The sequence below is a fragment of the Humulus lupulus genome, chromosome 9 (assembly GCF_963169125.1).
Source record: "Humulus lupulus chromosome 9, drHumLupu1.1, whole genome shotgun sequence".
NCBI classification, from domain to species: Eukaryota; Viridiplantae; Streptophyta; class Magnoliopsida; order Rosales; family Cannabaceae; genus Humulus; species Humulus lupulus.
Window position 1 is genome coordinate 14,158,745 of NC_084801.1, and position 24,843 is coordinate 14,183,587.

A 24,843-nucleotide genomic window follows, 5' to 3' on the forward strand; every position below is an offset into this window, starting at 1 on the left:
ACATGTAAAAGCGGCCTAAGAGTGTCGTACATACTATTAGCGCACAGAGCGCGATTTGGCCACTGGGAGCCATGAACACTGGGATAACAGAGGGAGCAGCCTGTGAGCGCTAGCCCTGGTTATCGTTATAAACTGTGCATGTTATGAATTGATATGCTTCATATGTGGAATACTTGACTATATTGAGTGGTTATTTGACTGAGGCTATGTGATGCAATGTGAGATATTGACTTGAGTGTTAATTGCTTATGCTCTGTTGTTGTTGTGTTTTCTTGCTGGGCCTTGGCTCACGGGTGCTACGTGGTGCAGGTAAAGGCAAGGGCAAGCTGGACCAAGCCTGAGGTGGAGAGCTCCGAGGTGTAATGTACATAGCCAGCTGTTCGTTCACCATGGTCGAGGAGTGGTCCAGGACAGGGATTACCTAACTGCTTGTTTTGCCTTAGTATGGCTGGTTATTGTATCTGAGTCTCACAACTTTTGTAAACGATCTTTAAACTTGTATTTTTGGGATCCCGTGTAACCAGATAATGTTTCTTAATGAAAAGTGTGGCTTTCAAGACCAAAACGCTTTTAATCCTAGATCCTTTGTAGCTTCTGCAACACGATTTTAATTAAATGACTTGATTAGCAAGTCTGGCACTTTATAAACACACAGTGTAACGGTCTTGGCTATCCAGGGCGTTACATAAACAATAGGGCTACGCCCTACAACACAATCACATAAGGTCGTGCCCTGCAATACAAACTATAGGGTCATGCGTGTAGAGTCCAAGAACTTTACTTAGCTAATTGTTTAGTAGTATTATAGTATGTTTAGTGTTATCATTGTTACTTTGGATTTTTGGTTCAGACCGGGAGTTATTTGGACACTCATAGTAGTACTTATAGATTTTCTAAGTTTAACCTATAGTTTAAGAATATTAAGTATAACCTAAGGTTTGATTAATGTGTCTGATATTAAGGAATATATTATTATATTATAAGGTTTAGACATCAACCAATAGGATTTTAAGCACATGTTTTGAATGGTAATTAAGGATTTAGTATTTTTGAGGATTAAATTAAATAAGGGTAAAAGTTTGAATGTATAGGGTCAGTCAGCAGCTTTGAGCACGTTGAGGGCTTAGTCAAGGCTGTTTACTCCATTCAAACTCAGCTAAAAATGTGTAAATTCGTGTTTAAATATTCAGCGTATGCCGATATATCGCAGCTATAGGGGGCGATATGTCGCCGCACGTAGATACGGAAAACACGAATCGATGCACGGTCGCCTCGGGAACAAAGGTCCAGGCGATATATCGCCTATAGGGGGCGATATATCGCCTCCACCAGCATGAATTCAAATACATTTGAATTCTTTTCCCTTCAGCCATTCAAACTCCTTCAACAGTCCAGCATCTTCTGAACGAGTCTTCAGCCTCTGCTGAACGATTATTCAAATGATTTTCACCTAAAAAGCCATTATTTTTATTCAAGTAAAATCAAGATATTTTCATTCCCAAACTCTATAAATAGGACCTAGTACCCAGCCATTATTCACCATTTGCTCTAAGTTCAGAGGCTGCTAGTGTTAAGTGAGTGAGAGAGTGTAAACACTTGGTTTGGGGAAAAACTATAAGCTTAAACATCATAAGCTTATCAAACACTTGGGAAGTAAGTGAGTGCTATAGTATTTCGGTGGATGTTAGATTGATCTTGCAATCTTTGAGGTAAACCCAAAACTCTAGTCCTTTCTGTATTCTATGTTATTTCTTTTCTCAAAACCTTCTACTCAGTCCCCTAACCTTATTCTTATTTTTGGTTAGGGAATCCAAGTTCTTAAGCACTTAAGTGGTGGTAAGCATATTTTCGTTTAATGGTTTAGTCTTCCTATTCTCTTTCATTTCATCTCCTTTCTTTAGACTCACCCTTGTTCATTGTGGTTTTAGGAGTGTTCCAAAAGTCCTAACTCAGTCCATTTTATCCCGGTAACTTTGGTAAGGAAAATAGGCTAGAATTAATATGTTATGTGCTTATGTTATCTATATGTTTATGTTATTAAAAGTGTTATGATATGTATATGTGTATGTAGGCTTGGGCATATGACCCATATGACTAACAAGACCCCAAATGGGTTATGGGCATATGACCTACTTAGCTAGTAGGACCCCATTAACCCCATGGGCATATGCTTGTTTAGTCTATGGGACCCCAAGTAATAATGGCCATCATAATAAGTGTATGTTATATGTATTATGTTAAGTCTTTATGTTTTCTTATGAAATTGTGTATATGACTATGTGTTAGGTTTTTCCTTGCTGGGCATTAGGCTCACTCCTTTCTGTTTATGTGCAGGAAAATAAGCTTAGAGGCGGTAAGATTCGTGATGCTTGGGAGGATGTGTATCGATGATGAATGGAGTCAAGGGGCCGAGCGTTATCGATTCGAGGATGTAGTCTCCTTTTATGTTTTTTATGGTTTTACATGTATTTTCCGCATTATTATGTAATGTCTTTTATTTTAAATCTTATTTTGTTTTAAAGACAATGGGATCCCAAAATCCTTCTTAGTATTCTGTTTCTTTGTAAATAACTCTTATTTTCAAGTTACTCAATAAATTATGGTATTTTCGAAAAATGTAAGTTTTTATGTATAGTTTCGATAATGGTCCAATTAGTCTAGATTAGTGGGTCATTATAGTTGGTATCAGAGCAAACGGTTCCTTCGCATGAAGTTCTCCTCGATACACATGCTCAAAGCTCCGAATCGGACCGCCAAGTAAGTGTTTAAGTTACAAGTTACAAGTTACTTTGTCTATGTGTATAGCTAACAACTTTAGTGTTTATGTTTCAGTTAAAAATGAATGGAGCTTTAACCTACCAAGATATCCGAGCCATTAAGGCCTTAAAAAGAATAAGGGAGCCAAGAAACACCGTAGGAGCCTTAGAAAGGATTACACGAAGGTTGCTTTTGTTTCACCAAGCAATAGGTGGCCTTCAAGAGGCTAAACAAATAATGCTAAGATCAACAGAACAATATGTATTAGTGATTAGGTTGTTTAAAGATTTCCATCCTGTAATAGCAGCCTTAGAAGAAATATGGGAAGAAATGAATGATGAGGATGAATCACCATTAGCAATGAGATACTATTTCCTCTTAGTTAGGTTCACCGCAAAATTTGAATTTCAATTCACCAAGGAGCAAAAGAATAGGATTCTCACAAACCTTCCTAGAGGGCATTTTGATGCTCATGATAATGATGACTATGAGGCTATAGATGATGATATGTTAGATGACGGATCGGATGTAGAAGATCCCGATTTTTAGATTAGTAGTTTTTATTTGTTTTATTTACTTTTATGTTATGATTGTAATAAGTGAAATTGTTTTCCAAATGAATAAACATGCTATTTGAATATCATGTGTGAGTTTGAAATTTTTTTTTCACAATCATAATAAATACTAAATAAAATGAATAATGACTGAGTTCGGTGAGGGTGGATACGAATCAATGAACCTGGTTTCCTTGTTGAGAGTTAGGGGGCCTTAGTAGTGGGAACGATTTTACTGATCCCAGCCCTCCCTCAATATGGTTAACTTTGGAACAAAGATAAGTTTCGAGCCTGAGAATTAAGTCATATAGGATGATTAGAAACACACTTAGAAAATAAATATGACTTGTTTTTCTAAGTATAGAAACCCACTCTAATAATAAATAAAGACCTATATAATTTTTCATAAAAAGTCATAATAAATAGGTCCGAGATATGTTTGTTTTAGAATAAGTTTTTGCCTTAGAGCCTATTAGGAAAAAGTTCTAACATGTTTCTTTTAACTGTTAGAACTCTGCTACGATGTCTCTCCAAAGATCTGCTCGCACCAACGGGAACGCTTCCAACGATGTTCCAGCGACCAATGCGGTCCCTACCGTTCGCCGAAGGAGAGTACGTGTTACTGCTCTCCGCAACGCACCGGCACAGCCAGCTGACAACACTGCAGAGATTGCCAGACTACGACAGCAAGTCGAGGAACTTCTGCAGCAACAACGCCAACAGGCTCAATCTCAGCCTCAGCCTCCGCCACAGCCGCAGCCGCAGCCACAGCCAATGGCCCCAGCACCCCAACAAGTTGGTCCGTATGGGGGATGGCCTATGACGAACTACGCTCCTTATCCTGTTCAGCACATGGAGCCAGTGTACGAGAGGTTCCGCAAGCAGCACGCTCCGAACTTCGAAGGGACTACGGACCCCTTTGAAGCAGAAGAATGGCTAAGGAATGTGGAGCCGATCCTAGCCCACATGAACCTTAGTAATGCAGACCGCATATCCTGCGTCTCATCTTTGCTCAAGAAAGATGCCAGGATATGGTGGGACTTGGTCCAGCAATCCCACGATGCTGCCACCATGACGTGGACCCGATTTGTGGAGCTCTTCCACAAGAAGTACTACAATTCAGCAGTGCTTGCTACGAGAGTTGAGGAGTTCACCAATTTGAAGCAAGGGAATTTAACAGTGGCGGAATATGCTCGTCAGTTCGATCGCTTAGCGAAGTTCGCAGCAGAGTTGGTTCCAACCGACTATCTAAGGGTGAACAAGTTTGTTAGAGGACTTCGCCCGAAGATCGAGATGGGGGTTAAACTAGCAAACCCGGGAAACACTTCATATGCCGACGTTCTTGAGACGGCAATTGAAGTAGAAAGGTTGCAAGCCAACGTGAGCAAAGAAGAAGCCAGCAAGCCGGAACCTAGGCAGCAGAGCCAACCTCAGGCCAGTCGGAACAACAATCAATCCAGCAACAGTCAGTCCAACAACAACGGTAACGGACAGAAGAGAAGGCATCCTGACAACAAGCAAGCCGACAACAATAAAAGGGCACGACCAAGTAATGGGGGAAATAGGTCGGGCTACGTGGAATACCCGCCATGTGCCAAATGTCAGAAGAAGCACCCCGGAGAATGCCGTGCCAACACCAAGGAGTGTTTCAACTGTGGTCAAGAAGGGCATCGTAAAAGAGACTGTCCTCAGCAAAAGCCGGAAGGAAAGAAGGACGAAAAGATGGTTCCTGCTCGGGTTTTTGCCTTAACCCAAGGAGAGGCGGATGCTAGCAACAAGGTGGTCACAGGTCAGGTTTCCATCCTCAATAAATTATGTCATGTATTATTTGATTCGGGAGCCACCCATTCGTATATTTCGTTAGGAATGATAGATAAACTAGACAAACCTAGTGAAAGATTTAGAACTAGGTTTGCAACCGAGTTGCCTTCGGGCAAAGTAGTTCTATCATCACGAATTGTACGAGGCGTACCAATCAAGATTGAGGACAAGGAACTAGAAGGAGACCTGATAGAGCTGGTGATCAAAGACTTCAACGTCATACTAGGCATGGATTGGCTAGCACGGCATGGCGCAACGATCGACTGCAGACGCAAGAAGGTGACATTCGATACTCCTGACGGCCAGAAACTGTGCTTCATGGGACAAGCTTCAGGACTACGCACACCGTTAGTATCATCTCTCAAAGCTCAGAGAATGATGGAGAAAGGATGTCAAGCATTCTTATCCAACATCACGAATGTGGAGAAGGAGACATCACTCAAAGTTGGAGATGTTCGAGTCATACAAGAATTTCCAGAAGTTTTCCCCGATGACTTGCCAGGATTGCCGCCAACTAGAGAAATAGACTTCACGATAGAATTAGTACCGGGCACCGAGCCTATCTCTAAGGCACCATACCGGATGGCACCTACGGAACTCAAGGAGTTAAAGACGCAGCTACAAGAACTCCTAGACTTGGGTTTCATTAGGCCAAGCCATTCACCATGGGGAGCTCCGGTACTATTCGTGAAAAAGAAGGACGGAAGTATGCGCATGTGCATAGACTACCGTGAGCTGAATAAAGTAACGATTAAGAACAAATACCCGCTACCTCGGATTGATGATTTGTTTGATCAACTCCGAGGCGCGACTGTATTCTCTAAGATCGATTTACGGTCCGGGTATCATCAGCTCAAGGTAAAGGGGGAAGATATTCCTAAGACAGCCTTTAGGACTCGTTATGGACATTACGAGTTCTTGGTTATGTCTTTTGGTCTTACTAACGCGCCAGCCGCGTTTATGGACTTAATGAATAGGGTCTTCAAGGACTACTTGGATAAATCCGTCGTTGTGTTCATCGACGACATTTTAATTTACTCCAAGAATGAAGTGGAGCACGAGGAACACTTGAGGATAATTTTGACGCGATTGAAGGAGCACCAACTCTACGCGAAGTTCAAGAAATGCGAGTTTTGGCTTTCACAAGTGGCGTTCCTCGGGCACATCATATCGAAAGACGGAGTTGCAGTAGATCCATCGAAGGTAGAGGCCGTGAAAGATTGGCCTAGACCAAAGAACGCGTCGGAAGTAAGAAGCTTCTTAGGGCTAGCAGGTTACTATAGAAAGTTTGTAGAGGGCTTTTCTAAAATAGCCACTCCACTCACCAACTTGACCCGGAAGCAACAAAAGTTTAACTGGAATGATAAGTGTGAGGAAAGCTTCCAGTTGCTTAAGGATAAGCTTTGGTCAACACCAGTACTTAGTGTCCCAACACCTAACGACAAGTTCGTTGTCTACTGTGATGCATCAAAGTTAGGATTGGGATGCGTACTGATGCAAAATGACAAGGTGATAGCCTACGCGTCACGTCAGTTAAAGGAGTATGAACAACGCTATCCAACTCACGATATGGAGTTGGCAGCGGTGGTCTTTGCGTTAAAAATCTGGCGCCATTATCTTTACGGAGAACGGTGCGAGATTTATACGGACCACAAAAGTTTAAAATACTTCTTTACTCAGAAGGAGCTTAACATGAGGCAGCGCCGGTGGTTGGAATTAGTAAAGGATTACGACTGCGAAATCCTATACCACCCGGGGAAGGCAAACGTAGTTGCCGATGCACTTAGCCGAAAAAGTTATGGGAACTTAGCAGCCTTATCCGGAATAGAAAAGCCACTACAGCAGGAGCTTATCAGTGCCGGAATAGAAGTGGTTGTAGGCAAGTTGGCTAACTTGTCTATCCAATCGAATATGCTAGAAGACATACGGAATGGTCAGAGACATGATGATTCACTAGCAACGCACATGGATGCAGTCAGAGAAGGCAAGACTACAGATTTCTCAATATCCAGTCAAGGTTTATTGAGATATAAGGATCGGGTATGCGTGCCAGACGATCAAAGTATTAAGAAGACGATCCTAGAAGAAGCGCACAACACCCCATACTCGGTTCATCCAGGGTCTACCAAGATGACTCATGACATCAAGGCAGTCTATTGGTGGCCAGGGATGAAGAAGGACATAGCGGAATATGTATCTAAGTGTCTGGTATGCCAGCAAGTGAAGGCGGAGCATCAGCGGCCTGCAGGATTATTGCAACCGCTTAGCATACCGGAGTGGAAGTGGGACGATATAGCCATGGACTTCGTGACGGGTCTGCCAAAGACAAATAAGCAGCATGATTCTGCTTGGATAGTCATAGATAGACTAACCAAGTCGGCTCATTTTCTACCTGTTAAGACTTCTTATACGGCAGACCAATATGCAGACATCTACATCCAAGAGATTGTACGATTGCATGGAATCCCCAAGACGATAGTATCAGATAGAGGATCAGTGTTTACGTCAAGATTTTGGAGAAGCTTACAGCAAGCCATGGGTACTAAGTTAAGTCTTAGTACAGCTTTCCATCCTCAGACAGATGGGCAGTCAGAGCGTACGATTCAGATTTTAGAGGATATGCTACGCGCATGTGTACTTGACTTCGGAGGATCGTGGAACAAGTACTTACCGCTGATCGAGTTCTCGTACAACAATAGCTACCAGTCGACGATCGAGATGGCACCTTATGAGTTGCTATATGGAAGAAGGTGCCGATCACCGTTGCACTGGGACGAGGTAGGAGAAAGGCAGCTTCTAGGGCCCGAAGCTGTTAGGCAAGCTCAAGAAGCAGTAACGCTTATTAGACAGCGTATGCTTGCTGCTCAAAGCCGACAGAAAAGCTATGCAGATACCAAGAGACGCGATGTGGAGTTCCAAGTTGGAGATCAAGTCTTCCTGAAGATATCTCCTATGAAGGGTGTCAAGCGGTTCGGGAAGAAAGGCAAGCTCAGTCCCCGATTCTTAGGTCCTTTTGAGATATTGGACAAAGTGGGACCAGTTGCGTATAGACTAGCCCTACCGCCAGCACTAGCCGATAGTCACAACGTCTTCCACATCTCGATGTTACGCAAGTATGTGTCAGACCCATCTCACGTCCTCAAGTACGATACCATAGCACTCCAGAAAGACTTAAGTTACGAGGAACGACCGGTTAGCATCCTAGATAGGGGGATGAAGCAGTTATGGTCCAAGAGCTTTCCTATAGTTAAAGTCCTATGGAGCAATAGTTCTGAACGCGAGGCAACGTGGGAGTTGGAAGAGGACATGCAGAGCCGGTATCCGGAGTTATTTGGTAAGTAAATTTCGAGGACGAAATTCTTTTTAGTAGGGGAGAATTGTAGAGTCCAAGAACTTTACTTAGCTAATTGTTTAGTAGTATTATAGTATGTTTAGTGTTATCATTGTTACTTTGGATTTTTGGTTCAGACCGGGAGTTATTTGGACACTCATAGTAGTACTTATAGATTTTCTAAGTTTAACCTATAGTTTAAGAATATTAAGTATAACCTAAGGTTTGATTAATGTGTCTGATATTAAGGAATATATTATTATATTATAAGGTTTAGACATCAACCAATAGGATTTTAAGCACATGTTTTGAATGGTAATTAAGGATTTAGTATTTTTGAGGATTAAATTAAATAAGGGTAAAAGTTTGAATGTATAGGGTCAGTCAGCAGCTTTGAGCACGTTGAGGGCTTAGTCAAGGCTGTTTACTCCATTCAAACTCAGCTAAAAATGTGTAAATTCGTGTTTAAATATTCAGCGTATGCCGATATATCGCAGCTATAGGGGGCGATATGTCGCAGCACGTAGATACGGAAAACACGAATCGATGCACGGTCGCCTCGGGAACAAAGGTCCAGGCGATATATCGCCTATAGGGGGCGATATATCGCCTCCACCAGCATGAATTCAAATACATTTGAATTCTTTTCCCTTCAGCCATTCAAACTCCTTCAACAGTCCAGCATCTTCTGAACGAGTCTTCAGCCTCTGCTGAACGATTATTCAAATGATTTTCACCTAAAAAGCCATTATTTTTATTCAAGTAAAATCAAGATATTTTCATTCCCAAACTCTATAAATAGGACCTAGTACCCAGCCATTATTCACCATTTGCTCTAAGTTCAGAGGCTGCTAGTGTTAAGTGAGTGAGAGAGTGTAAACACTTGGTTTGGGGAAAAACTATAAGCTTAAACATCATAAGCTTATCAAACACTTGGGAAGTAAGTGAGTGCTATAGTATTTCGGTGGATGTCAGATTGATCTTGCAATCTTTGAGGTAAACCCAAAACTCTAGTCCTTTCTGTATTCTATGTTATTTCTTTTCTCAAAACCTTCTACTCAGTCCCCTAACCTTATTCTTATTTTTGGTTAGGGAATCCAAGTTCTTAAGCACTTAAGTGGTGGTAAGCATATTTTCGTTTAATGGTTTAGTCTTCCTATTCTCTTTCATTTCATCTCCTTTCTTTAGACTCACCCTTGTTCATTGTGGTTTTAGGAGTGTTCCAAAAGTCCTAACTCAGTCCATTTTATCCCGGTAACTTTGGTAAGGAAAATAGGCTAGAATTAATATGTTATGTGCTTATGTTATCTATATGTTTATGTTATTAAAAGTGTTATGATATGTATATGTGTATGTAGGCTTGGGCATATGACCCATATGACTAACAAGACCCCAAATGGGTTATGGGCATATGACCTACTTAGCTAGTAGGACCCCATTAACCCCATGGGCATATGCTTGTTTAGTCTATGGGACCCCAAGTAATAATGGCCATTATAATAAGTGTATGTTATATGTATTATGTTAAGTCTTTATGTTTTCTTATGAAATTGTGTATATGACTATGTGTTAGGTTTTTCCTTGCTGGGCATTAGGCTCACTCCTTTCTGTTTATGTGCAGGAAAATAAGCTTAGAGGCGGTAAGATTCGTGATGCTTGGGAGGATGTGTATCGATGATGAATGGAGTCAAGGGGCCGAGCGTTATCGATTCGAGGATGTAGTCTCCTTTTATGTTTTTTATGGTTTTACATGTATTTTCCGCATTATTATGTAATGTCTTTTATTTTAAATCTTATTTTGTTTTAAAGACAATGGGATCCCAAAATCCTTCTTAGTATTCTGTTTCTTTGTAAATAACTCTTATTTTCAAGTTACTCAATAAATTATGGTATTTTCGAAAAATGTAAGTTTTTATGTATAGTTTCGATAATGGTCCAATTAGTCTAGATTAGTGGGTCATTACAATGCGCTGCTCTACGGGTACAACAGTTTTCTTACCTGTGTCCCAAGCATTCTGAGCACCAGTATCCTGAGCATAGTCCCTTAGTCCGAGCCTCACTGAAAACCTAGCTACAACGTATCAACAACATCCATCCATCATGTTCTAATCCATTAAATAACTTTGGGTTATAATTCTAGTCTCTAGGACCTTGAATTCTATCAATCCGAGTGATAAAATCCATCCCGAGCCTTAACTTTTGGATTCCCAAGCCTAAAACCTTCTTGGGGTCCAATACCCCACTAAGTGTCGTGGCCCCAAGGCCCTATGCCATGGCCCACCTCAACCAGAAGCCCAGCCTCCCATTTTTGCCTATACACGTCGCGACCCAACCTATAGGGCGCCGCGACCCGCCCTTCTTCCTAGCCTCCCTTCTGCTCTAAAGGGCCGCGACTCACCAAGAACAATGCTGCGGCCCGACCCTTCAAATCCAGAAAAATCCCCCATTTTCACAACCAAAACCCAGCCAATTTAACCCACAATCAATCCCACAAGTCATTTTAATCATCACAATAGTTCTACTATAGTCCCAGCGACAAAACCTAACAAAAAGCTAGCTTAAAACCTCATCAAATCCCAAATTCAATCTTCAACTTCAAAGACTCAAGAAATCTAAGAACTCAGCTAATAACCATATAATTTAATGGATAAAATCACAATTTCAAAGCTTACCTTGACCTTTGCTTGAATCCACAAGTTGAACCTGAGCTAATCCTCAAATTTAGAGCCCTAATTCCTTGCTTAAGCTTTAATGTTTCCCTTGGTAAAGTTTAGAGAAAACAAGAGGGAGAGAAAAGGGAGATAGGGTCGATTTTGGAAAAATCTGAGTGTTTCTTATGTGTTGTCTCACCTAGCCTAAGCCACTTAAGTTACCTCCAAGGCTCGGGGTACCAAAAACGTCCCCGAGGGAAAAATGGTAAATTTCCACGACATTCCCTCCTAAATGTTCTAACTTCAAATATATCTCCAAATATTTATTTTCATAACCTGATAACCCAGTAAAATGTCTAATGCCTAAAATACCCCTTGACTCACCCCGAGTCGGGTATCGGGTCCCGTTGTGACTTCCCAGCTAAACCGCTCCCTAGGACTGTCTTAGATTGTGCATCTCAAATATATCACCACTCGCACGTGGTAAAGGTCACAATATTCACAAGTATTGCATTTATGCCCTCAACGGGCTAAAATTACAAACATGCCCTAATAACCAAATGGGGCCCACATGCATATTTAATTCACCTAAACATGCATTTCTAATCACATACTCATCAAATTCATATATTAATATAATAAATCACTTATTGCCCTCCAGGCACGCTAATCAAGGCCATAAGCCTTATTAGCAAATTTGGGACGCTACACATGCTTATTATGATTTGGTAATGTGTTATTAACTGCTTATGAGCATGTTTAAGTTTTCTTGTTGAGCATTGACTCACGGGTGCTATGTGGTGCAGGTAGGGAAAGGGAAGCTGGATCAGCCATGAGTTGAAGAGCTTCGGTGGCGACGTGTACATATGCTGTTGCTCGACCCCCACAGCTAGGGTTTCTCAAAAGGACTAGGGTCAAACCCTATCTTGCTGCTTAGGTCGGCTGTTTGTCATTTTTGAGTTGTATACCCTTTTGGAACTGTAATTGACTTGTAAATGTTTATTTTGGGATCACATGTACAAACTTAATGTTTTATTGAAATAACTATTCCTTTTGGCTGAAAATTTTAACCTTATTTCGTTAATCACATTTAGTTTACGTTTATGACCAAATGACTCATTTAGCAAGTCTAACACTATTTAAATAAATAGTGTAACGGTCTTGGTTATCCAGGGTGTTACAATTAAGGGTGACAGATAAATACCTTTTTTGTTGTAGTAAGAGAGGATATCTAAGCTTTAATAGTAACACGTTATAGGTTCCAAATTTGAATATACGTTTCAAATTTGTATATATGATTGATTAAAATATGTTTATATATGTTTTAGGAGTAATTTTCGAACTGCAATAGAAACAATTTCTCTTATTTATTTTCTACTCTTTTTAAAAAAAAAAAAAATCATTTCTATAGAACGAATAATAAATGCTATTTTCATTGGAAGAACATTAAACACTTAAAGTATTCTTGAAAATTCATCCAAATATTCTGAAAAATAATATTATACTATGTCAAACATCCACATAACATTATAATATACTAAAACCACTTAAAATAAGGGTTCTTTGGCAAAATGACTTATTTTATGAAGTGCATTTTGCACTCTGGTTTAATTTTGATAATTTTTTTGTGAAATGGTCTCCGACACTTCAGGCAGCTGATCAAAATTTTCAGAAGAAGTTAGTCGAAATATTCAGGCAGTTGGTCGAAATTTTAGACATATGTCATTTTGCAAAAAATTATCAAAATTAGGTCATAGAGCAAAATGACTTAAAAAAAAAAAGATATTTTCACAAATTAATTTATTTTAATCATTTTATGATAAACATATATAATAAATTATTCATATTGTAGTCAAGCAGAATTTGACTTGACTTAATGATATTGCCATGCATCCAACAAATTATCAAATGAGCTAATAAGTTTAACTTATCCCATGTTGTATTGCATATCATTTGAGTGAATAATTAATGGCTTCCATGAACTCATGGTCAGACTCAAGAGCACACATAGTAACCGGCGGAAGGCATATCTCCAAATCAATACTTCCACCTCCTTCGTGTCCGGGGTAGCACGACACTTTCCCACTCATCTTGTTCCCATAACCACTGCGGAGAGCCACTGCCTTCCCCATCCCAAGATCAATCCCATACTTGTTAAATCTAGCCGAACTCCCCATCATCACACTGAAAGGGTCAACAAGCTGACCGAGTTGAAACACACGCCGAGTCTCAAGCCAATCCTCTAGTAACCCTCGAATTCCCTTGTCGTTATGGTTGCTCACAACCTCATGCAACTTCCACGCAACCCATCCGAGATCATGCTCCAGCAACTCACCAACCGTGGTAAATCCTCTTATTGGATAAAAGGCATTCCCAAAGTAATTTTCTGATATGGGTGGATCCAATCTTGCCCTGTTATTGGCTGCCAATCTACAATTGGTAATTTGTTCTGGTGGTAGATTACGCGCCCTAGTTATGCACCTCCAAATAAGTGCAGACAAAGATTGGAAGGAGGAGATTTTGGTTGTGTTGTACTCTGCATTGGCTTTCGCTTTGAGTTTTGCTAATGATTCCATCGAGAAGTGGAAGACCCTCTCTCTCAGTTCGGGTGCTTCGAATCGGCCAACAAACTCGTCAGGGTGCGCGTAAGGGAGGCTGATTTCTGGGCCGTGACCTTCAGGAAACCAGCGCTTGAAAATGGGTGGACGAGAGATAGTTGTAGTACCTAGAAAGACCTCAGACCACATGTTGAAGAAGTTCCAATAAGAGGTTCCATCAGCAATGGCGTGGTTTACAGAACAGCCTATGAAGACCCCATCAACTAGCTCAGTCACTTGAATGGAAAGCAAGCTCGTTGTGTGGCCATCGTAGTTGACTGCTCGGTCATGGTCGAAGAAAGATTGGACAACCGAAGGCACATCAGTGGGTGACAGAATATCAGACACAGTCATATCGAGAGTTGCATGGATGAATTTGGCTCCGGGGCTTTCATTGCTGCAATCCACATAAACCAAACACGAAGGTGGATTTTCAGACTGGAGCAGCGTCTTGAAACGGCCTGCAAGCGGGTAAAAGTGAACCAGAGTGAGAGAGAGGGAGTTCTTGAGCTTGGCCAGAAGAGCTTCCATGAAATCTCCATCATCATAATCTTGGTTTGGTTTGGAGAAGAGAACACCCTTTTGGATATAGTGGACGGACAGCATTATTAGATCCCATGGACCCAAATACAGGGGTTGCTTCGATTCTTCTGGGGCACTCTCAGGTTTCACAAAACACTCAGAAATTTGGTGAACTTTGGGAGTCTTCATCATGGTCCAGATCTTCACTCTATCTTTCTGTCTATTTGGCTCTTATCAGTACGGGCTCTCTCTCTGGAATTTATATAAGAGATTTTTTAATTAAATACACATTTTTTTTGTTGTATTTACATTTTTTACTGTCATGTTTTACTCAAGTTTTTTAAAATACTATTTTTAAAGTTTTATAATTATGAAAATAAGTTTTTTAGTAAAATTAATTAAAAAATTATTTAAAAAAAATTTATTGTACCAACTAAACATTAAAAAAAACTAAAAACAACATGAAAACACAAAAAAAAAAAAAAAACCTAAAAACAACTTAAAAAAAATTATAAAAATGTAAACATTTTCATAAAACCATAAAATTGAAGGAAAAAAATATTTGACCATAAAAACGTAATTTTTCAGCAAAAATTAATATTTTATGTAATTTTTCTTAGTTTAATTTGGTTGTACTTAGTATTATTTTGACCCTTTTTTTCTCCACATTTATCAATGTCTTGGAGTAGGGCTGAACATTAGTCGGTTTGAGCGGTTTTTTCATATTATAAAATCTAGAATTTGGTTTTTGGTCCGGATTGGTGCGATCCAAAAATCGACCGACACAACAACAAAAATCACCATTACCGGCGGAGGAGCCCGCCGGTAATACATGGTATATCCGCCGGTATTTGTTATTACCGGCGGAAATCCGCCGGTAAAGTCCCGCCATTAATAAACGGTCGGTATTATCACCATTACCGACCGTTTGACACTACCCGCCGGTATTGCACTATTACCGGCGGATTAATAGAGGCGGGCGTCCGCCGGTGTTGTGCAACGCTGACACCGTTTGACCGGATTATTACCGGCGGGTTCATCATGAGAACTCATATTTTTCCTTTCCTCAATATTTTACTTCCTCTTTCCTTCTCTTTCATCCTCTCAACTTTCCATCTCTCCCTAGTAGCTTCTTCTTCTTCAAATCTCATCCAAGGCACCTGCAAAAAGTGTTCCGACACCGACCCAAATCTCAGTTACAACTTTTGCACAGTCTCCTTCGAGTCTTCTCCCGACGGTCGCCGGTGCGCCGATCTCCGAGACTTGGGTCTCGTCTCGATAAGATTGACCAAAAACAACGTGACTTCTACTAGGCATTTCATAAAACACCTTCTCCACAATGACAATAATAAGAAGAAATTGGACCCTTATGTGAAGGCTTGCTTGAGAGACTGTATGGAGCTGTTTAATGATGCGGTGTTGACAATCAAAGTGGCTGTGAAGGATTACAAGGCGAAGCGATACGATGACGCGAATATAGGTTTGAGTTCGGTGATTGACGCTTCATCGACGTGTGAGGATGGGTTTAAGGAGACCGATGAAACCAAAAAGCACGTTGTTTCGCCTTTGTCGAAGAGAATGGCAGGCCAGGGCCTCCAGGCGGAGGCGGAGGGCTGGGCAGGAGTGACGCCGGAGTGACTGAGGGTATGGAGTGAGGAGGGTAGGGCGAACGGAGTGGACGGAGGGTTGGAGAACGTCGCGCGGTGGAGTGGCGGTGCGGTGATGCGGCGACTGCGAGTCTGAGAGATGAGGAGTGAAAAAAACTAAGAGTTTTTTAACACACATCTATAATAGTATTACCGGCGGGTCTCCGCCGGTAATACATACATCACCGGCGGGGTCCGCCGGTAATACAGCATCGGCGGAGGTCCGCCGGTATTACTCCGCCGGTAATACAGCATCGGCGGAGGTCCGCCGGTAATACAGCATCGGCGGAGGTCCGCCGGTATTTCACCGCCGGTCTTAAACTATTACCGGCGGGTTCCGCCGGTATTACCATAACCCGCTACCCCGGCCCGCCGCTATATCCCTTATCCCGCCGGTAAAATGGTCGCCGGTATTAAATTTGAAAAGTCAGTTACGGGTATTTTGTATTAGCGGCGGACCCAGTACTCCGCCGCTAATATACTGCACATTACCGGCGGAGTTAGTCCGCCGGTAATAATTCCGCCTCTAAAATCTATATTTCTTGTAGTGCGACCAAACCAATTAAAAAAAAAACCGACCGTTTTGGACCGCGGTTTGGTCGGTTAAACCGACCAAATCAAAGTTCTTTTTTTTTTTGAAAAAAATTCCATAATTTTTTAAAAGTTTTAGTTTAAAAAAAACTAAATTTTTTTTATGGTTGAAATCCGTTTTTGTGCTTTTTTAAAACATAAATACATAGAACATAGTTACATTAACAAATTTGGAAGTTTGAAAACATAATTAAAAGTCCATAAGGATAATACTTACTTATATATATTTATAAGTTCGGTCGGTTTCAGTTCAAACTAGTCGGTCCATACAGATTTTTCAAACCGACTGAACAGTGGCGGTTTATGCCGTTAACGGTTTTTTCAATATTCGAAAGGTTGGTGTACTCAATTTTTTTTATTTTTTGAATTTTATGCCCCGCCCTATCTTGGAGCACACCCAATGGCTTCTGGGAATGCTCTTAGGTAGGATAAGAATTGACTCAGGTTTTATCATTATTCAAATAGCGCCGTTTCAAATTTGATTTATTGGTGAATTTGGCTGAGTTGGTGAGGTTGCCTTTTTTTAGTAATAGTAGGTAAGGCGTACCTAGAATGAGGCCCTTTCAACACTTAATAATATTAATTTATGAATAAAAGTTTATGGGAATATTATAGCAAAACTTGTAGCAAAGGTTGCTAATTTAATATCAAAGTTGTACTTACTTTATTTATTGTTTTGGTCAAAACATTTAATGCTATGCCTATGTTGACACGTCTTTATTGGTCAGAATTTTACAATATAAATTAAGAGTATCGTTTAAGGGGCATTATCGGTGTTAAACACTACAATAAGTTAATATATTGTTATTTGTGCAATTTAATTTCGGATACCATATATTTTAATTTAAAAATTATTATAGTTATTGTTAACAAATCGTAGACTATCATCTCATATAATATTTGTCATCTTAAGGTACCAAATAACAAAACTCATAAATTAATTAAAGGGAAATCTACAAAAATGCACTAAAAGTTAAAAAAAATCTGAAAAATACGGTACATTACAAAAATACGGAATTTTTGGATAAAATCACGGAATGACAAAATTGTAAATACGGAGTGGCAAAATCATAGATAAAAGCTGTAAAATATAATTTCTTGTGATCAACGTTTACAAACTAGTAAATATATGTTACGAACTTGTAAATATCTATTACGTGTTTGTAAATAATATTTACAAAATCAGTTATAGAATTGTAGATTTTTTTTATTTTTTTGTAGATAAAACTTACAAACAAATTTGTAACTAAAATTTTTATTTTTGTAACAATAGTTTACAAATCTAGTTTTACAACTAAGAAAGATATTTTTGTAACTAATATTTACGAAAATATTTTATAGTTAAGAAATCATAAACAAAATATACATAAAATTATTATACTTTTTCATATTGTTACAATATTGTACCAAAAAATTACATGCATCATCATATTTATGCTATACAACTTAAAAATATAAATTTAAGATATTCATTATTTATAAAACACTTTATTGAATATAGTGGTGAAATACAATATTTTTTTAAAAACAAGTTTTACATTTTTGTAACAACAATTTACAAAACTAATTTCACAACTAAAAAATTTATTTTTATAACTAACATTTACATAAATATTTATAAATTTATTTAACATGATTATTACAAAGATTTACAAAACTAATTTTTTAACTTTAAATATATTTTTGTAACAAAACTTGAAACTTGGATTAGATTATGATTTTGGTTTAACATTGAGTGTTGAGACTTGACTAGCTATGATTTAAAATATATATATATATAATATTTTTATAAAGAATAATAATATTGTGATTATCTTTAACTATATATTATAACATATAGTTATTAATATTAATTTTAATTAACAGCATATTGTAATTTGTATAAATATTTATTTATTTTTTGAGTAATTGTATAAATATTAACTTTAATATTAATAAATATATTTATTTTAAATAAAAATAAATTAATCTACTTTATTTTATTAAAGGCAATAACTATAATTATTATTACTTTTATTATTATATTAATTGATATGTTTAAATTCTTATTAAAAATTAAGACAAAAAAATAAAACAAAGATAAATATATATATACACAGGTGGGTGGGGAGCTGTATTTTTGTAATTTATGGGTGAGAAAAGCCGTATTTTTGTAATTTATTAAAAGTACCGTATAAAACAATTTTTTTTTATATTACCGTAGGATATGTAATTATTCCTTAATTAAAAGAGTGTTAATGAGACTATAATACTCTGTTTTTTGCACTCTCTCTATAATCTAGTGTCATGTGTCATCTTTCAAAGAATATCTATTTTCACAAAATATATAAGAGTAATTATATTTGCATCCCAAAAATTTGATTAAAACATCCTATTTTTATTAAAAATTAATATATAATATTTATTTTTATCAACTTATGCTCATATTTTCTAATTCTTTTCATTTTATATTCTAAAAATTATATATAAATAATATATATTTTAAATATTTAAATAAAATAGAGGTTTTCTATCTCTAGCTTTCTCTCGGCTCTCTGAGCTGGTGCCATGGCGAAAACGAGGGCGAAGATGCAGAGCAAACCTAAATCATCTATTAAGAAAAAGAAAAAACGAGGGCCTGATTCTAGTTCTGATGTAAGGAAGACAAAATCCATGGATGAAGTTCTTGGAATTGAACCAATAAACTTCTCAGATGAGGAAATTGAAGCTGAGCATGTCGAAAGTCATCTGTCATCTATGATTGGTTCTGAGGAGGTTTCACCTAGCACAGTCCTGAAGGAGCACCAACAGCGAGAAGAAATTCGTTTGAAATTTGCTCAAGTCATGGAAGCTAAGCAATTCATGGAAGCTCATCGGCATACGGCATCTGCGGTTTCTCAAGGTAAGAACGTCACACCTCCTATCTTGAGATCTGGCAATGTAATGCAAAATATGGAGTCCAAATTTGCCAATTCTGCTGCAAAACAGAAAATTAAGATAACTATGGAAGACATTGAAGATGAAGTGGATTACTGGAAATCCTCTATGGTGTGCTATGTTCTAGGAGAAATCCACCGTTGTCAATTATAGAGGGTTTTTCTCGACGTGTATGGAAGGATAAGGTTGACAAAGTGGGCATGTTGTCTTATGGAATTTTCTTAATTCGATTTGATTCTATTGAGTACAGGGATCAAGTGATTTCAGGGGGGTATATTTTCTTTAACAAGAGACCAGTTATTATGAAGGCATGGGACCCTAATGTTAACTTCAAGAAGCAGGACATTCAATCGGTTCCAATCTGGGTACAATTGGATGACCTTGAATTGAAATATTGGGGAGAAAAGTCCTTATTCAAGATTATTAGCCAAGTGGGAAAGCCTCTGATGGTCGACTCTATCACTAAAATTAGGGACAAGTTAAGCTATCCTCTGGTTCTCATTGAAGTCTCTTTGAAGCAAGATTTTCCAGATCTGATTTGGTTTGAGGATGAGCATGGTAGTAACACTTCAGTGGCTGTCACGTATGAGTGGAAACCAATAATTTGTGACCACTGTAAAGGAATGGGTCATGGCACCAGTGTGTGTAGGAGAAAAGAGGGAAGGAAGCCAGAATGGGTGGTTAAGAAAACAGAGACTCCAGCTGATCCGGGAGAGACAACACTAGAATTGAATAAGGATATGGCACCTAATTTGAACACAGGAACTGATCCGGATGGATTCAAACCAGCAACAAAGGTTTGGAAAGTTAAAGCAAAGGACCCTCCAGTTAACACTTCGGTTACTAATTCATTTTAGGCCCTAGAATCGAATGGTGGGGAATTGGTGCAAAATGAACATAAGGAACAACAGTGTCAACAATTGATAGAAGTTGGAACTCAAAGTGAAAATACAGGAGGAGGGGGAGCACCTCATCTTTCAAATGGATAAAATTATTAGCTGGAATGTCCGAGGGATTAACAACCAACAAAAACAGAGGTTAGTCAAGCAATTCATTTCTTCTCAGAGAGTTGGTTTGGTTGGTCTGCTCACGACAAGAGTGAAGGCTCAGAAACTAGGAGCCTTATATCTGAATTTGTTTACTGGATGGTGCTTCACTTCCAATAATGCATGGCATTCAGGAGGGCGAATCGTGGTTAGCTGGAACCCTTCTAGCTTTCATATTAATATCATCAAGTGTACTAACCAGTTGATTCATCTTGGAGTTACAACTGTTGACAATAAGAATTTCTATTTTGTCACTTATGTCTATGCTTTTAATGATGAGGAGGGGAGGAAATGGATTTGGAAAGACCTTCAAGATCTGACTGTTAAAGGTCCTTGGATTGTAATGGGTGACTTTAATGATATCTTAGCAAAAGAGGAGCGGATTGGCAATAGAGTTAGATATAAGACAACTTGAGGATGTCAAATATAGTGGGAATTGTTATACTTGGTGCAATAAACAATATGGAGAAGACAAAATCTATTCTAAGATAGATCGTGTGCTAGCAAACCAAGCTTGGCTGAGTTTATTCCCTGATGCTGAGACAATATTTTTGAATGAGGGGCTGTTTGACCATACTCCAGCTGTCCTCACGGTTTATTCAAATGTCCCTTGTGGTAGGAAGCCTTTCAAGTATTTCAATATGTGGTCTACACATCCAGATTATTTTAAGAAGGTTAAAGCGACCTGGCAGCAACATTTTACAGGGACAAAAATGTATCGACTAATTACTAAGTTGAAGGCACTAAAGGCAGTTTTCAAGGAGATCAACACTCAAGGCTACTCTGATATAATTAGTGCAGAAATTCAAGCTAGAGATCACCTAGATGAATGTCAAAATAGGCTTAAGTGTGAACCCTTAAACCCTGTATTACATGGCATGGAGTTGGAGGCTAGGAACAAGTATACAAAGGTTCACAAGGATTATATCTCCTTTTTGCAGCAGAAATCTAAACTGAATTGGGCTAGAGATGGGGATGAGAATTCAACATTGTTTCACATCAGTATTCGGGAGAGAAGAAGGCAAAACAAAATTCTATCTATTATTAATGCAAAAGGGGATCGGGTAGATGAGCCTATACAAGTTATTGAAGCTTTTTTAAACTTCTATCAGGAACTTTTGGGTAGTAAGATGCTGCAAAGGAAGAAAGTATTGGCTGGAGTGATGAATCAAGGTCCTAAAGTAACAGAGTCCCAATCAGAGCTACTATTGAAAAATTACACAAAAGAAGAGGTTAGGAAAGTGATCTTTGAAATCCCTGGAAATAAAGCACCAGGTCCGGATGGTTATGGGAGTTTCTTCTACCAAGAAAACTGGGACTTAACTGGAGATGAAGTTGCTGAAGCTATTATCTCTTTCTTAAAGACTGGGCAGCTGCTTAAAGAGATAAATTCCACAGTGATTGCACTTGTTCCCAAAACCAAATGCCCGAATACAGTAAAGGATTACAGGCCAATAGCATGTTGCAATGTCATTTATAAAGCAGCTACGAAGCTGATTTGCTCGAGGCTCAAAACAATTCTCCCTAGTATTGTGGCGCAAAATCAAGGAGGGTTTGTTCAAGGTCGCTTCATCGCGCACAATATAATGATTTGCCAAGACTTAGTCTGTCATTATGGGAGAGAATCTTCAAAAGCCCGTTGTTTAATTAAGCTAGATTTACAAAAGGCTTATGATACCATTGAGTGGAGCTTTATAGAAGAAGTGTTGTATGGTTTCCATTTCCCTGAGCATTTTATTCAGTTGGTCATGACATGTATAAGAACACCACGATTTTCACTTATGCTTAATGGGTCGATGCATGGATATTTTGAGGCTAAAAGAGGGTTGTGACAAGGGGATCCGATGTCTCCTCTTATTTTTGTGCTGGGAATGGAATACCTCACTAGAATAATGCAAAAAGTTGGCCAGAAATCAGATTTTACTTTTCATAATAGGTGCAAGGAGCTAAAGCTAAATCATCTAATTTTTGCAGATGATGTCCTACTGTTTTGCAATGGTGATTACAAGAGCATCTGTTATCTACTACAAGGCCTCACGCTATTTTTGCAAACATCAGGACTGCAACCTAATGCTTCGAAGTCTGCACTATTCTGCAGTGGGATGAACTCTAACGAGGTCCATCGCATTTTGGAAGTATCAGGATTTAGGAAAAGTGATGTACCGTTCAACTACTTAGGTGTTCCCATCTGTGCTAAGCGCATCTCTGCAAAGGAATGCAGCTTGCTGGTGGATAAAATGACTAATAGGATCAGGTCTTGGAGCACAAGGAACATCTCTTTTGCAGGACGGGCAGTCTTGATTAACTCTGTTCTCCTCTCAATTCATTCCTATTGGAGTCAAATTATGTTGCTGCCCAGGAAGGTGATTAAAGATATTGAAGCTATCTGCCGAGCATTCTTGTGGACAGGTAAACAGCTGATGGTTGGAGCAGGGCAAATAGCTTGGGAAAGCATGTGCAAGCCTAAAGCAGCAGGAGGTATAGGCTTCAAGAATATTTCTGAATGGAACAAAGCTGCTATGTTCAAGTATGTATGGGCTGTAGCAGCCAAAGAAGACAATTTGTGGGTTAGATGGGTGCATAGTGTGTACATAAAAGATGGAGTATGGTGGGATTACATTGCCCCGGTTCATGGTAGCTGGTATTGGAGGAAGGTTGTAGCAATTAAAGACCAAGTGAAGACTCTTGTGGATTTAGTTCTGTTTTCTCAAAGAAAGTATAAGATTGCAGAGGGATACAGACTTCTCAGTCCAGTACATGAACGGGTTAATTGGAGCAAGGAAGTTTGGGGGAGATTGAATACCCCAAAGCATAGTTTCACGTTATGGTTAGCTATCCAAGACAGATTGAAGACTAAAGCAAGATTATATAGATTCAATGTTCTTCCTGAAGCTAGGTGTCAGTTTTGCAAAGTGGCAGATGAAACAACTACTCACCTTTTCTTTGATTGCCCATTTTCTAGTGAGTGTCTTCAACAGGTTAAGAACTGGGTTTGCTGGGGCATATCTGCGTGCCAACTACCTGGTATTATGAGGGTGATTGGCAGAATAAAGGCAACAAGGTTCAGGAAAATGGTACTTTCAGTAATTATGGCTGCACCGGTGTACCATTTATGGAGGGCAAGAAATGAAAGTCTTTGGTTATCCTCCCTTGATAATCCAACAAGCATTGTACAGAAGATTAAAGCAGCTAGTAAGATTAGAATCCAAAGTGTATGGCCAAAAAAAGTATCTGCAAAAGATCTTGAATGGTATACTGTATTATAAATAGAATATAACCATTGTACAGATTAAAGAAGTATGTTTGGACCCTTTTAGTGGGTGCCATTTGTTTGTAAATTGGTTTTTGAGAGTAATGAAATGCACTGCTGATTTACAAAAAAAAATAATAATAAAAATTTTAACAAAAAATATATAAAAATTTGCCAAAAGTGATTTTTTTCCTAAAAAATTATACATTATTTAAAAAAAATTGTGAAAACAAGATAATATAAAATTATTGAAATCAACCAAAAAATAAAAAGAATTTAAAGAACAACAAAAAAAATATTGAGAAAAAGTGTTGAAGAGAATTTTAAAAATTAATTTTTTTAATTAACCGGGTGCCTATATATTTTTTAGGTGCAAATATAATGCCCCAATATATTATAATATTTTAACTTATATTACATTTATAACCCTATGATAAATATAATGACATGTATTACATTTATAATTATACATATATTGACTTCTCTTATTTTGCGTCTATTATATATTAGATACATACATATACACGGTTGGACCTATTTCTCTTTTGTTATTTATATTCATATAAATTTATATTGTTGAGTTAGCATCTTTACTCAATTTCTCATTGTTATTTGTTTGATTTATTTATATAAACATTAAGCTTTTTTTTGGCAATATATATATATATATATATATATATATACATTGAGTTAATGACTCTGAACCCAATTTTATTTTGTTATTTGTTATATATATAGTAAGGTAATTATAAATAAATTTTAGAGCAAATAAAAAATAATATACCTATTTTTCAGCCTGGTATAAAAATGGCTGTGATGTTTTTTTTTCTCCCATTATTTTTTTAAAAGGTTTTCTACCATTTGGGTAAAAAAAATAATATTTACAAAAATAATGATATATTATTTCTTAAATAGTTGTCTTGTAATTTACATTCCTCCTATATATAGAATTTTAAAATATGTTTTAATATAAAAATAGTAAAAAAATGACTAATATTTAAGCCCTTTCTTAATTTTTATTTGCCATAAATGAAAAAGTATATTCCTGATTTTTAATTAAAATACATTTTATTTTCCATATATATAAAATTATTTATTTAAAAAAAATTATTTCTAAAAATATAAACTACGTACAATTATTTATTTTTTATTAAATTCAAA

At 38.1% G+C, this 24,843-nt stretch overlaps 2 protein-coding genes across 2 annotated transcripts; one reads left to right on the forward strand and one right to left on the reverse strand.

The window, feature by feature from the left end:
- Positions 1-12,922: 12,922 nt before the first annotated feature.
- Positions 12,923-14,471, reverse strand: LOC133800714 (uncharacterized acetyltransferase At3g50280-like). Its single transcript, XM_062238747.1, has one exon. The coding sequence runs from the start codon at positions 14,423-14,425 to the stop codon at positions 13,064-13,066; it is 1,362 nt and encodes a 453-aa protein (XP_062094731.1). The 5' UTR covers positions 14,426-14,471; the 3' UTR covers positions 12,923-13,063.
- Positions 14,472-15,188: 717 nt separating this feature from the next.
- Positions 15,189-15,871, forward strand: LOC133799448 (putative invertase inhibitor). Its single transcript, XM_062237465.1, has one exon. It carries the CDS (start codon positions 15,275-15,277, stop codon positions 15,869-15,871), a length of 597 nt encoding a protein of 198 aa, XP_062093449.1. The 5' UTR covers positions 15,189-15,274.
- Positions 15,872-24,843: the final 8,972 nt, after the last annotated feature.